This window comes from Dryas octopetala, chromosome 2 (assembly GCF_963921425.1).
Source record: "Dryas octopetala chromosome 2, drDryOcto1.1, whole genome shotgun sequence".
Classification (NCBI taxonomy): Eukaryota; Viridiplantae; Streptophyta; class Magnoliopsida; order Rosales; family Rosaceae; genus Dryas; species Dryas octopetala.
Window position 1 is genome coordinate 1,108,351 of NC_141367.1, and position 13,458 is coordinate 1,121,808.

Genomic DNA, 13,458 nt, shown 5'->3' on the forward strand with positions numbered 1-13,458 from the left:
ATGAAAGAAAGTGAGCAAGTAGAAGGAATTGAAGACCCCATCCCTACTCTCCAGTACCTTAAGACCGATCTCATGAGAATACTCCTGAGGTAAGCTCTCCTACTATTATTCATGTGAATTCGATAAATAACTCTACTGAGTATCAGTTACCTTTCAGACATAACCGTGGGAAGCCACCGAGTCGATATTCTCCATATGAGGTTAAGAAATCGAAGTACCCAATTGCCAATCATGTATCATCACAGAGGTTATCATAACCACTCAAAGCATTTGTGTATTAGTTGTCTACTGTTTATATCCCTAGCTGAGTACATAAAGCCTTGACAGACCCGAAGTGGACTAAAGCAATGAAAAAAGAAATGGAGGCACTACAGAAAAATCAAACGTGGACCCTTGTTCCATTACCAAGAAGAAAGAAAACGGTTGGATGTAGATGAGTGTTTACCATCAAACACAATGTTGCTGGATCAATTGAAAGATATAAGGCAAGACTTGTGGCAAAAAAGTACACACAGACCTATGGTATAGACTATCACGAAACCTTTGCGCGAGTAACAAAACTTAACACTTTTAAGGTACTGTTATCTCTTGCAACCAATCTAGACTGGCCGTTATATCAGTATGACGTGAAGAATGCCTTTTTTCCATCGTAATCTTAAGGAAGAAGTTTACTTGGATATTCCGCTAGGGTATACTGCATCTTCTCACACCGGTGTTGTATGTAAGCTGAAGAAGGCATTGTATGGGTTGAAACAGTCACCCCATTCATGGTTTGGACAGTTCAGTATGGCCATGAGGAATAATGGTTATAAGAAGAGCAACTCGGATCATACTCTATCCTTGAAACACCAGAAGGGAAAGGTAACAGCCTTGATAATCTATGTTGACCATATGATAGTTATTAGAAATAACTTGGAGGAGATTTCTAGGCTCCAAAAGTATTTGGCAACCGAATTCGAAATGAAAGATATTGGTGGGCTCAAGTATTTCTTGGGCATTGAGGTAGCTTGTTCAAAGCAGGGCATATTTCTACCCTAGAGAAAGTATGTGTTAGACTTAATTACTAGCCAAAACCAGAATGCTTGATTGCAACCTGCAGACACTCCAATTGTTCAGAATCATCATTTGGGAGAGTATCCTGATCAAGTATCTACTAACAATGAGAGGTATCAAAGGTTAGTTGAAAGATTAATTTATCTATTACATATGCGGCCTGATATTACTTATGCAGTAAGCGTTGTAAGTCAATTTATGCACTGTTCTAGTAAAGATCACATGAATGTAGTAATTCTATTTCTTCAATATTTGAAGTTAGCTCCAGGGAAAGGGCCTATATTCTCAAAGAATAGTTACTTAAATGTTGATGGGTAGACAGACCCAGATTGGGCAGGAAGTATCACTAACAGGAGATCTACGTCAGGTTATTTTACCTTTGTGGGAGGTAACTTAGTTACTTGGAGGAGTCAGAAGCAGAAGATAGTTGGCCTTTCGAGTGCAGAAGATAGTTTAGAAGAATGACCAAAGGGCTTTGTGAACTCCTTTGGTTAAAGAGATTACTTATAAAACTTGGTTATGTACATGTTTCCGTGATGAATTTGTTTTGTAACAACAAGGCTGCGATAGATATTTCACATAATCCAGTTCAACATGATCGTACAAAACATGTTGAAGTTGATCAACATTTCATCATGGAAAAAATCAAGGCCAAGATTGTTCAGTTTCTGTTTGTTAAATCAAAGAATCAACTGGTAGATATATTGACCAAGGCTGTCTCCAGGGAGCATTCTACAACTCACTTGACAAGTTGGCATCAGAGACATCTATGCACCAACTTGAGGGGGAGTGTTGGCGTGAGTTGGTTGTATTGATTGTAATTTAATTCTTGCTCTATTCAGGTTTCCTACTATAAATAGAACTAGGGCTTGCTTGGCCTCTAAGGCTTGATGTATTATATATATGTGCCTCCTATGAAGAGAAGAATATACAGAAAATTCCCACAATCATAACCCTAAAGTTAACAATATCTATGATAGGTGTGGAGTCCAACAATGTATTCACATCATCTATGGCATGGTCAACATCAAAATCACAACTAAAGTGGGCTAAACATTGTGCAAGTGGGTCCTCAATACTATCCCTAGGGGTAGAGTCTACCACTACACTATCGGTCATAATTTCCTCATAAATGCTATCTTCATCTTATTGTGGTTGGTGACTAGTGTCAAGATCCATGGTTTGAATATCATCATCAAAATAGATATAACTTGAAGGCTCCCTATTCCAAAAATGTCCTACAAAGTTGGGCTTAAGTTGTTTCACACCCTCTCCAATAATATCCACTAAATGGCCTATTTGTTGTTCTAATTTGGCAATGGCCTCAACATTTTGTTGGGCAACATCTATGACTTCATGAATGGCTTTACCGGTTAACTTAATGAACTCTTGGAGTGTATCCTATAAAGATGATTGTTGCGGTGGTGCAACAAATGGTGGACTATGGTCAAAGACATTAGGATACGACTCACTAGGAGGGTATAATGGATAATTTTGCATTTGGTCATCTCCTATGCTCATTTGAGGTTGGTTTTGCAACTAAGAGAAATTTGGGTTATTTTGCCAACAATCGAGATCGGGTGATTGAGAAAAATTTGAATAAATATACATGGAAGGAAAAGTTTGGGCTAGATGCATTGGACTACCACACAAAGAACAAAGCTCATAATGGACTTGGTTGCCATTATTCAAATTTTGGCTCAAAGCAATGACATCTATGGTCTTATCTAGCATATTGATTTTATCTTGAAGGCTAGACTCTAGAGAAAAATCACTTTGAAACCAATCCATTTTTTTAATTAATTTTTTTTTAACAAATTAAGTGAACGGACGAACTAACAAAAACAAAATACAACAACCAACAAAACAACGAAATATGAAATTTAAAATGCGCAACAATGCAAACAAGCATACACCAAACAAGGAAATTTAAAAGACATTAGCCTAACACACTTGGAGAAGGGCAACCAAAACTTTAAGCATGCACTTCCTTTCTTGATGATCTACTTCTTTGCAACACCAAGGACTATAACAAGAAAAGATTAGAGTAAATACTAACACTAATAACAAAATGAGAAATGGAAGAGTAATAAAATAAACAAGAGTTATTAATGGCAATAAAGAAATAGAAACAAGAAGAAAGAAAAAAAAATTACTTTATCTAGGATGACAATAAAAAATGCAGAGGCAAGTAATAGAAAAAGTCTTAGACAATAAAATACTGGAGCAAACAGACTAAGAAAGAAAAGGAATATATATATATGTATATATATACAGACTTCTTCTATTAAGGTATACCTCAACTTATTTATGTTGAGGTATACCCTTGTTGAGGCCTACACGAGTCGTTTTGTATCGATCCGAACCATTCATTTTTTACATCTTCATTGATAGATTATCCTTGTAAAAAATTAGCCAAATCGGAAATCATTTACTTTTCTAACTTTGATAAAACAAATGAACGCTTTCATCGAAAATATTTGATTCGTCCATTTATTTGATCAAAGTTAGATAGGCAAATGATTTCCGATTTGGCTAATTTTTTGTAAGGATGATCTATCAATGAAGATGTAAAAAATGAATGGCTCGGATCGACACAAAACGACTCGTGTGGGCTCCAATATAGTATACCTCAACATAAATAAGTTGAGATATACATCAATAGAAGAAGCCTATATATATATTTTGGTCACTATTTTCAAAAGATGGCAAAATGACAAGACAAATAATAAAAGAAACTATACACTCTAGAATCTAGGTGCAAAGTTTATGAACTAAACAAATATGATAGATATGCATAAAGGAAAGTAAGAGGTCTGACTATCACAACCTAAAAATAAAACTATAAAGCAAATAATAACAACTAAGAGAAATAGATAAACTAATACTTTTTTTTTTATTTGGCCACTACAAGAGGGGGAAGGGAATAAGGGAAAATAAACAATATTAACTAGGCAAGGATAGACATGTGAATATTTTTTTTTTCAAAATCGTTTGTGTTTTTTTTTTTGTTTGAAAATAAAACTAAAAATGAAAAACTAGTGGAAGATTTAAATAAATAAAAAGCCTAAACTAGTGTATCAAAACACTTCTAACAACGGTTATCAAAACACTTCTAACAACGGTGCGCGCCAAAAACTTGTTGATAAATTTTATTTGTTTATTTTCTCGCATGTATACAAACCTTGTAGTAAGAGTTGTATATTAACGAGGGTTGTATATTAACCTTGTATATTAAGGGGGATCGAGCGGCTCAGCTTGGCGGGTGGGAGTGCGATACGCAGAAGGAAGAGAGAGGCGGAGGAAGCTTCCAAGCACCTTCTTCCAGCCCTGTGACAGTTGGGCTTCCAGGGCCGGGCTGGCTTTGGACCGCGACTCTTCGACTTTTGTGGGTCAGGACAATGAGCCTACTTCATCTCTTCTCTTCTCTTCTCTTCTTTTCTTTGGGTTGGGCTACTTTTATTTATTTTGGGCTTTCTTCTTCTTTCTTTTTAATATCTTTTTGGGTTTTTAAATTTAAAATTATACAAATGAAAATACTTTAATTAGTGAAAAATCATAAAATTAAATCAAAACTAGAAAAAGAAATAAAACTTAATGAATTTTTGGAATTAGATAGAAACTAATACAACCTAATAAATAACTAGATAGTTAAAATAAGAATTAAAATACTAAAATTGCCAAAACATAAGGACAAAAATGTAAGATTTAAGGATACAAAATATGTAATAAATTAAACTCAACAATGAGGTATTTATATCAGGGGCATAATGGACAATTTATATGTAAAAAAGTCATAATTGTTAGTTTGGGGAAAGGAGGGTTAAAAACTCAATAATTAGTTTGGAAATTTGAAACTTTGGCGCCAAAACTTCAAAATAGGTTTCTTCTTATTATTTATTATTTTAATTTTTTTGTCTAAATTCTTATTATTTATTTAAAGCATACTAATAAACCTCCCAAAACTTCCTAGCCAGACAGGAAAATTTGATTCTCAGACATTGGAGCATAGAAATGAGCTGTAGCCAGACAAGAAAATTTGATTATCAGACATTGGAGCATAGGAATGAGTTCAAAGAAATCTCCATTTAGGGTTTTGGGGCAGCGCTCACTTCCGTCATCATTCTCGTCTTGCTATAAAAAGCCGTAAGGAAAAAACTCAAACCCAAAACTTTTTGCTCTTTGTAATAAATCTTTCACCGACTAATTCGAACTAGCTTTGTAAGATATTATTGTTTTTGTGCATGAAATTAGTGTCAAGGTTGTAGAAGAAGACCCAGATAAAGGCTCGCATGTGTCGATCTCAGACTTTTCGGAACGGAAGCTGCACCAGAATTCTGGAGTACCCACGACAATAAAGGTACCCATATGATACCCTCTGTTTGGTTTCTTAGAAATGGTGAGGGAAAGTAAAAGCAAATCAGATTATGGATTTTATCGTGTCTGCTCAGTTTTTTTTTTGTTATACTGATTATAAAAACACAAAGAGGGGATGACTTGCCATTAGTTTATTACTTGAAATTTATTGTCTACATTTACATATGTGAATACATACTTTTACTTTAAATGACCTTAGTTAAATAATTGTTTAAATAGCAGATAATGGAAATTTTGGAACTTGAAAATTTTCTTTTAGTTAATATAAGCAATTGGATGGAGCATTTGGGTCTTTGTTTATGTTCATGTTCTAATTTAAAATTTGGGGGTTTGAATGATAGAAGTTGGTTTAATATTTCTCAGGTGAGGTCGAGGCCCTTTTCGACATTATTGGGCCCGACAGATCTAAGTGAGTCCATTGATGAGAAAATTGAGGCCAAGAAAGGAGGGGAAGCAGAGAAGAATCCTGTTGCTCTGACATTGGCTCTTGCACAGTTCAAGCATACTGATCTAGGAAAAGGACCTTCTATAGGTTCATGCAGTGCTGGTGAAGTAGAAAGTTCTAATGACTATGTTGTATATGAATCAAGAAAAAGGAGGAACCCTTTTCAAGGTTTGCCATCCTATCTCCAAATTTCTTGGTGCAATATGTTCTTAGAATAAAATAGGCTTCTCTTGCTAATCAATCTTTGATTGATTTTCATTGAAACTAGAGGAATAACATATAACTGAAAACTGAATCCTTTCTATATGTTGTAATAAGTTGAAGAAAAAATATATTAAAACGACTAACTCAACCAAGTCAAATGACTATTGCAGGCTCAGGATAGGGGTGTTGTGTACTGGATCTTATAATCACAATTCAGTTTCTACATATTCTTTGCTATAAAAAAAGCATTAGTTTCATTCAATAATCTATTGGCCCAAATTTGGTTGTTTAGTTCAAAAGTAGAACCAAGGAGCTTAACAAGAGGGAGTGTAGTGTAATCAGTTTTCCATGTCTTTAGGTGCTAGTTCTTTTGTCTTTGAGTGCACTAACTCTCAAGAAAGATGGTTAATATTTGTGCTATGTGGTTGTGCTTATTAATTCTAAAAGAGTACAAATATGAGATAGATACAATCGGTAGTTTGGTTGGAGAAACATAGATATAGAGTGGGGAGTTTAAATGAGCTCTAACCAAGGTGTTAAATGAATTATTTCTTTGTCTATATGTATTACAGCGGATGCATTTAAGTTTGTGCAAGCAGCTATGTATCTGCACTTTTCCACCTAAATGGTGCAGGAGGTATGTGCATTGGATGCAGGTCTGACTCTAGATGCTAGATTCCTTATAGGGCCTGAACGTTAGTCACAGGAATCTAATTAAATTTTAGGAATGCTCTAGCTATGTGCATAAGTGCATTGGCTCCAGGTCCGACTGAGGATGTTAGATTCCGAATAGGCCTGAATTTAGTCACAGGGATAAAATTAATTGCAGAAATGGTCTAGTTTCTCTAGTCTTGCTATAAGGCTGAGTAGTATTCTGACAGAAGTCACAGAACATCCCATATGAATGCTTCATCAGCTCATGAATATGCACGCAACATGTAAAAATCTGGGAAACTTCTAATGTGTCATTTTCTGCATAGACATATTTGTGGGTATTTCCTAACATTTGTTGTACCAAACATGGTTCATGGAGTTCCATATCTGCCAACTTTGCAGCAGTGTCTCAGACTCTACTCTAGAATCTACAGTATTGAGTATGTTGTCCATGCACCCAAAAGCAGGACTTGGCTCACCTGGCCTCGATAATTAAACCTGTAAACCAGGCTAAGTTAGGCCTGTGCCTAATATCTGTGATCACGTTATTAGCAACAGATATTAGAACTTGGATAGTGCAAACAATAAATAGATTCCAGTGGAGAATGTGCCTGCAACAGTGCCATACTTTTTTCTTGTTTAGTGTCATACATTTGTTAAGAAATTGCTGAGGAAGATTTGATATTAATTAATGAGAGGACTGTGAGATAAAGTAGAAACATAAAAGATGGACCAATGAGTCGAAGACATCATGTTTTAGTTGGGTTCTTCCTATTTAGCATATACCCTACAATTTGCATTGTATTTGGTTGTTTGCTTTTTAGCAGTGAGATCTTAAAAGTTTGTTTTGTTGGATTTTATCATCCAGTTTTATCCTTTTTTTACTCAATCAACTTAAGTCTTTGGTATCTAAATCTGACCCCCACCCCCTCCACCTTCTCTTCCAAATGTGAACTCATTAGGTGGGGATGACAAACACATTGCAACAAAGCATTTCGCAGTTCTTGGAGGTAATCCAAAGCACAAGCACAAAAAGAGAAGGGATGAGATAAGCAAGGAGAAACCAGGAACTGTTTATAATCACTGTTAGTATGCTATAACTTGAGCCAGAAATAGTGCTAACAGCTATTTTTTTCTTATTTCTCTGTGAAACACAATTTTTCACCTTTTTTTTTTCTCTCTTCAGATGTGTAATTTTCTTATTGTTAATTAGTCAAGTTTTTTTGCTGCTTTCTGCTAACAGATGCAAATGGTTGTGGCTGGTGGGACTGCAACATGGAGGGTGTTGACAATGAAGAAGTGGGTCTCAATGAGGTGTGGGAAGGAGTGGGCTCTACCACATTGGGAGGAATAGAGTGGCATTGATCTTGACCACACATATAACTACCAAGTCTACTTTGTTTTTTTTATCTCCCACCAAGTCCACACATATAACTACCATGTCTACTTTGTTTAATGATAATACTTTCCAATAAGTAAAAACTGTAGAATACTTTGTTTTTTTCTCCCAGCACATTTTGTAGATGTCTTGTGTAATTTAAGGCACATATTTTAACACGAAGACGTATCTTCTTGGCATGTGGATAGGTCTCAACATTGTATGTCGGCGTCCTGTGCATTTGAAAATTGATTTTGTCTATATAATTGGGAACTGGCCTTCTTCACTTTCCTGGCGGCTGATTCTGAATCTGAAGCTTATTCTTCTTGTTCTTTTGTTGTTTAACTTACGTGAATATTTTAACTATAAAAATACAGAAATAATATCAAACCTGAATATTTTAACTATGCTTGAACTGGTTTTCTCAAAAATTGTATTTTCATATGCCTTTTTATTAAATTCATGGAGGGCAATATTAAGAAAGCAAAGCTCCATAAATCTTAAACAACGCAAAAACCAGAAAATCCAGAAGCAGAAATAACTTTACCATTAAACATCTGTCTTGTTATTAGTTTGCAACATATATATATATATATGATAAAACTATTTGTACTTCATTTTGGTACTATAGTGCATCATATTTCTTGTATAGAAGAATTTCACCTCTTTTAAAAATATACTAAATGTGATTCTTTTAGCATTTTTTGTATATATATTATCTCTTTGTAAATTATTAAAAGTGGATAATAATGTTGTTGAAAAGAAAATATAGGTAATGGGACTAATCATTTGACATTAAGGTTTCTAATCAATTTGATTGAAATTTAAGGCAATCATGAATGTGACTATAATATGGTCAATCATTGAACTATACTATAGTACACTACAACATCATGGCATTTACATTTAGCAACTTGTAGGTGGAGCCGAGTTCATCAACAAGACGACGACTTGAAATTGAATGGCTCCGTAGTCCGTACTTCATCGGGCCCAGGCCCACGTTTTGTCTTTTAGTCAACGGCTCTCTCTACTCTCCACTATTCTCTAGTCGGTGACTGGTTGGGTCCATTTTGGATGGCCGTATAGTGTGGAATACCAAATCCAAATTAATATATAAATAAATAAATATCAAAAAGTAATGCATGTAATCTGTGAGGGAGTATTATTATTTTACTATTATTAATGCTGTGGTTGACAAGCTGTACTAAAAGTCTACAACACCGCCCCACCGCCATTATTTTTCTAAGCATGCAAGCCACATCTCATTAACTAAAACCCTATCCATTAAATCATCATCTTTGGCTCTAGTCATGGTCCCTCTCCCTCATACATCTTTATAAAATTTCATTAGGGCTACAATACAATATATAATATATATGGATGGATGCACCACGCCAGCCAATGAAACAAAGACATCAATTATGTCAATATGAACTATATAATAATAAAAATTTAAGCTCTTGAAGTTAGTTCCATAAGAATAAAGTAATTAAAAAAGTTTTAATTACCTTTAATGTAATAAGAAAAAGAGAATCAGTGGCCAAAAAAAAAAGAGAATTCATTTTTGTATTTTAAAAAATAACTTCATGCACTCTTACACAGTCACATATTGTACAAAGCTTTAATTTTAAAGCATCAAAATCATGTCCTTAAAATAAAAACTAAAATATTTTGGATTACTAGTTTACTACTTTGTATGAATAATTAGCCTCTCCCTGCGAGTGTGAAGCGGCTCTTTCTATTGTGCAAAAATTGATATTTTGACAAGCATAATTCGTTTAATAAGCTTCTTCTATTTCTATTCTTAAATTACAAATACAAACAAACCTAGTTGTTCAACCCAAATGAAAGACAAAAAAAAAAAATTAAATATGTGAAATTAAGGGGAAATTAATTAAGAAGAGAGAATTAAGGAAAAATTAATTAAGAAGACAGAGACAGCTAACTAATTCTCATGGACGGAAAAGTAAATTTGAAAAATAGATTATTGATCATTGAATTTAAACAGAAACGATCTCAACTATTCGGATCCGAAGATAAATTTTAAAATTTAAAAACCGTTATGTTTTATTATATAGAAATCCTTATCTTTTTTTTCCCCTTCTAAGAGAAAGCAATCAATAATAGTCATCATCTTATTACATGATTTTTTCGAGTCAATCTATTACGGACTCAACTCGAGGGAAAATTTTGATCCCATTAATATATTTTGTGTATTTATTCATGTACTATTATATTATATACACTTTTGTCAGGTCTAATTATTAGGATGCATGATATGTTATAATCATTATTCTAATACATATAGTTTTTATGTCAATTATATCGTACTATACTGGTAGTAGGTTCTAACTTGAGTAACTTCTAATTAAAGAAAATTAATTAAGGAAAGATTGTAATTATAAAATCCTGTAATTAAACAAAAATTAAATATATATTAATAGAATGTTACAACTTACAAGGTTACAAGTTTCAACCATCTAGAAGACTAGAACCTTAGCATCGATGCTTCTGCAAGGCCCTACATCCTGCATTGACTGAAATGCCAATATCCATTGACCAGACAATTCTTAGCTCCCGCAATGACTCGCACACCTTCCATGACTATGCTCAGTAGGAAAATTTATTTATTTATTTTCGTTTTTACTCTTTCATAATATTGATTTAAGTTCCACACATAAACTTTTGAGTTTTTTATTAATGAGCCACAACATACAATATTTTTTAGTCATAAATCTAAAATTTTAATGTATTTATTTTTAAGTCACAAAAAATATTTCTAAGTCATAATTAAAAAAAAAAAAAATCAAGTATGAAGCATTTAATACTATTCAAACTCAAACATACCCAAATAAGATATTCAAACATACCCAAGTTTTAGTTTATTTTTTTTTTTTATGAATTATTTTGAGAGTTTAGGGTTTATGATATTAGCCTATAGAATTTAAGGCTAAAGGGCTAAAGACCTAAAACCCTAGATATAAAGTCATAAAACCTAAACTTTAAATGCTTAAACCTTAAAACAATACTACATTATTCAACAAATTGTAATTCTATTAAATTATTAAGTGTAACTCTACAAGAGTTACATTCTGCATCATAACAAAATAAAGTGTAACTCTATGAGGGTTACATACGGCATTAGAAAAAAAGTTTAGTTTTAAGCCACTCCTTATGACTTAAAAATAAATAGATCTTTTACATAGGTTTATAAGTGAAATTTACAATTTTTTGTGGCTTTTAGCTAATTTACTTTAAACTTCTCTATTTAGGTAGTACAAAACAAACATTTTTATTGATAGCCAATGAAAAAAAAAATTACTTTAAAGTTTATTTTATAGCCCTTAATGATAAAAAAAAAAAAAAAAAAAAACTCACCTAAAAAGTTGCAATGATAAATAGGTTTACTTTGTATAAATAAAGTTCACATTATATTTTTTGGGCTGAGTGTTCGGTGGGATTTTTTTTTTTACAAAAAAAAAAAATTTGGACAAATTGTCACTGTCACACAGTGACAATTAATAACAGTATAATATGGGTGTTTTTTGCAATTTAAATAATTACCGTCGCACAATGAAATGATTGCCACTGTCTGATAGTAACAATTGCCGAGTGCTCGGTACTGTTCACAGAGAGCTCGGTGACTTTCGTGTCGCGCGCTTCTCATTAAAGTAGATCAGGCTGAAATTTCCTATAGTAAGTGGACTAAGTTATCAGCTTAATTTCTGAACTAGACTTTAAAAAAAATAACCCTAAAAAAATGTTAAATCTTTTATAAATTTACAAATATAATAACAAAATAGCTGTTAAAAAAATAATTTCCTTAAAATAAAAGCAAAACAACAAATGTGACGATAATTTATAAATTTAGTTTTATGTATGTAGCCTAGGGTAAGATGACCTTGTCTCTTTGATGGGAAATTATTTTCTACTACAACTGTTGTATACTTGTATACAAGTAGTTTCTCACAACATATGACTAGTACTAAAATGTTGAATATAAAGGACGTGTTTTATATAATATTTATAGAAAAAAAAAACTTTAATTTCTTACAATAATTAGTGATATGACTAATACATGAAGAGTGTTGTATATGTTAGAAATTAACCCTAAACCTAGAATATATAACTGAGAAGCAATTACACACAAATTTATGTGGTTCACCTTAATAGGTTACATCGATCACATAATTGCTTGAGATTTTCAGTCTAGAAGAAAGAATATAGGAGTTTTGCTCTCAAACTCTCTCTTGCTCTCTAAACTCTCTTTTTGAGTTGATTGTATTAAACGGAATAATTTAAAGGTCCTAAATAAATTCCTAATAAGACTCTAAATTTTCTAGTTTAAACAAAGAATTTGAGTTGCAACAAAAAGCTGAGTTACCGTACATAGAAAATATAATAGAAATATAACACAAAAACGTGCCAAGTTATTTGGGGATTGCTTTTTGTGTTGTACCTCCAAAACGTACTAAAAAGTGAATTTGGTATACTTAAGGGGTGTATTCAATTAAGATTTTAATGGACTTTTGTAGAGTTTTTAAAAGTCATTGACTTTGGTAGAGTTGATGAATTTTTAATGACTTTCATAAACTCCACATAGACCTTGACAGAATTCTATTTAGAGTTTCCCTGACTTTTCTTATAGATTTTGAAGGATTTTTATAGACTTCTAATAACTTTGATATAATTTTTTATTATTTATTTTAGGATTTCTCCAATATGTTTTTTATTTTTTTGTCCTCCGTGAGTGAGTGGAATGGGGATGAGCTTCAAGACCGAGATGCATGTGTTATAAATTGTCATAATATTGCAAACAATATAAAAAGTTGGGGCTAGAATTGTAGGGACCAAAATTATTTTATTTCATAATTTATTATAAGTGTTCTGAATTTTATGTTTTTATGTTGTTAGACTGTCAAATATTGTGTTTTAACGAGTTTTTAGAATTTGTCTAATTGAATTGACAGGTTGAGAACATTATATGATGTGATGGTAACATTATTTCTCAAATTATGAATATATAATCTTGTGATTTTGTTGAGTACTTAAAGACTGTGAAGTGGTTGGTTTGAATATCTTGCTGTTACATTGCATTGTGGCAACGCTGTTGGTTCTAACCCAGGATGATGAGTCAATTAAATATAAGAGAAACATAAAATTAATATAAGAGGATATAGTAATTAGAAAAAAATAAATTAAGAGGTGAGTGAAAAAATAAGATTAGGGGGTTTAGCATCACTCTTTAAAAAATAAATAAATACCACTTTTTTAATAGCTTTTTAATATTTGAAATCTTTTGAAATCTGCAGGGGGAACGCTGGAGAATTATTGACTTTGATATAAC

General features: G+C 32.7%; 2 protein-coding genes across 3 annotated transcripts; both read left to right on the plus strand.

The window, feature by feature from the left end:
• Positions 1-1,868, plus strand: LOC147292360 (uncharacterized). The gene is made up of 6 exons (XM_086230274.1): positions 1-89; positions 158-233; positions 661-1,002; positions 1,117-1,175; positions 1,372-1,441; positions 1,614-1,868. Exons 1-6 carry the CDS (start codon positions 1-3, stop codon positions 1,866-1,868), a joined length of 891 nt encoding a protein of 296 aa, XP_086086400.1.
• Positions 1,869-5,040: 3,172 nt separating this feature from the next.
• LOC147292361 (RNA-binding protein) lies at positions 5,041-8,383 on the plus strand. 2 transcript variants are annotated; one of them, XM_086234212.1, is made up of 6 exons: positions 5,041-5,199; positions 5,308-5,413; positions 5,794-6,043; positions 7,696-7,818; positions 7,977-8,104; positions 8,156-8,383. In XM_086234212.1, the coding sequence occupies exons 1-5, from the start codon at positions 5,120-5,122 to the stop codon at positions 8,096-8,098; spliced, it is 681 nt and encodes a 226-aa protein (XP_086090338.1). In that variant the 5' UTR covers positions 5,041-5,119; the 3' UTR covers positions 8,099-8,104; positions 8,156-8,383. The 2 variants fall into 2 exon arrangements, with proteins under 2 accessions (XP_086090338.1, XP_086090337.1); XM_086234211.1 differs by having other exon boundaries at positions 7,977-8,383.
• Positions 8,384-13,458: the final 5,075 nt, after the last annotated feature.

Bases quoted from the DNA above. Each gene is read 5' to 3' on its own strand.
- LOC147292360 (XM_086230274.1), top strand. From the start codon at position 1: ATGAAAGAAAGTGAGCAAGTAGAAGGAATTGAAGACCCCATCCCTACT. The intron at 90-157 runs GTAAGCTCTCCT...GTTACCTTTCAG, and splicing joins CTCATGAGAATACTCCTGAG to ACATAACCGTGGGAAGCCAC. The intron at 1,176-1,371 runs GTTAGTTGAAAG...GTTGATGGGTAG, and splicing joins AACAATGAGAGGTATCAAAG to ACAGACCCAGATTGGGCAGG.
- LOC147292361 (XM_086234211.1), top strand. From the start codon at position 5,120: ATGAGTTCAAAGAAATCTCCATTTAGGGTTTTGGGGCAGCGCTCACTT. The intron at 5,200-5,307 runs GTAAGGAAAAAA...GCATGAAATTAG, and splicing joins TCGTCTTGCTATAAAAAGCC to TGTCAAGGTTGTAGAAGAAG. The intron at 5,414-5,793 runs GTACCCATATGA...AATATTTCTCAG, and splicing joins GAGTACCCACGACAATAAAG to GTGAGGTCGAGGCCCTTTTC.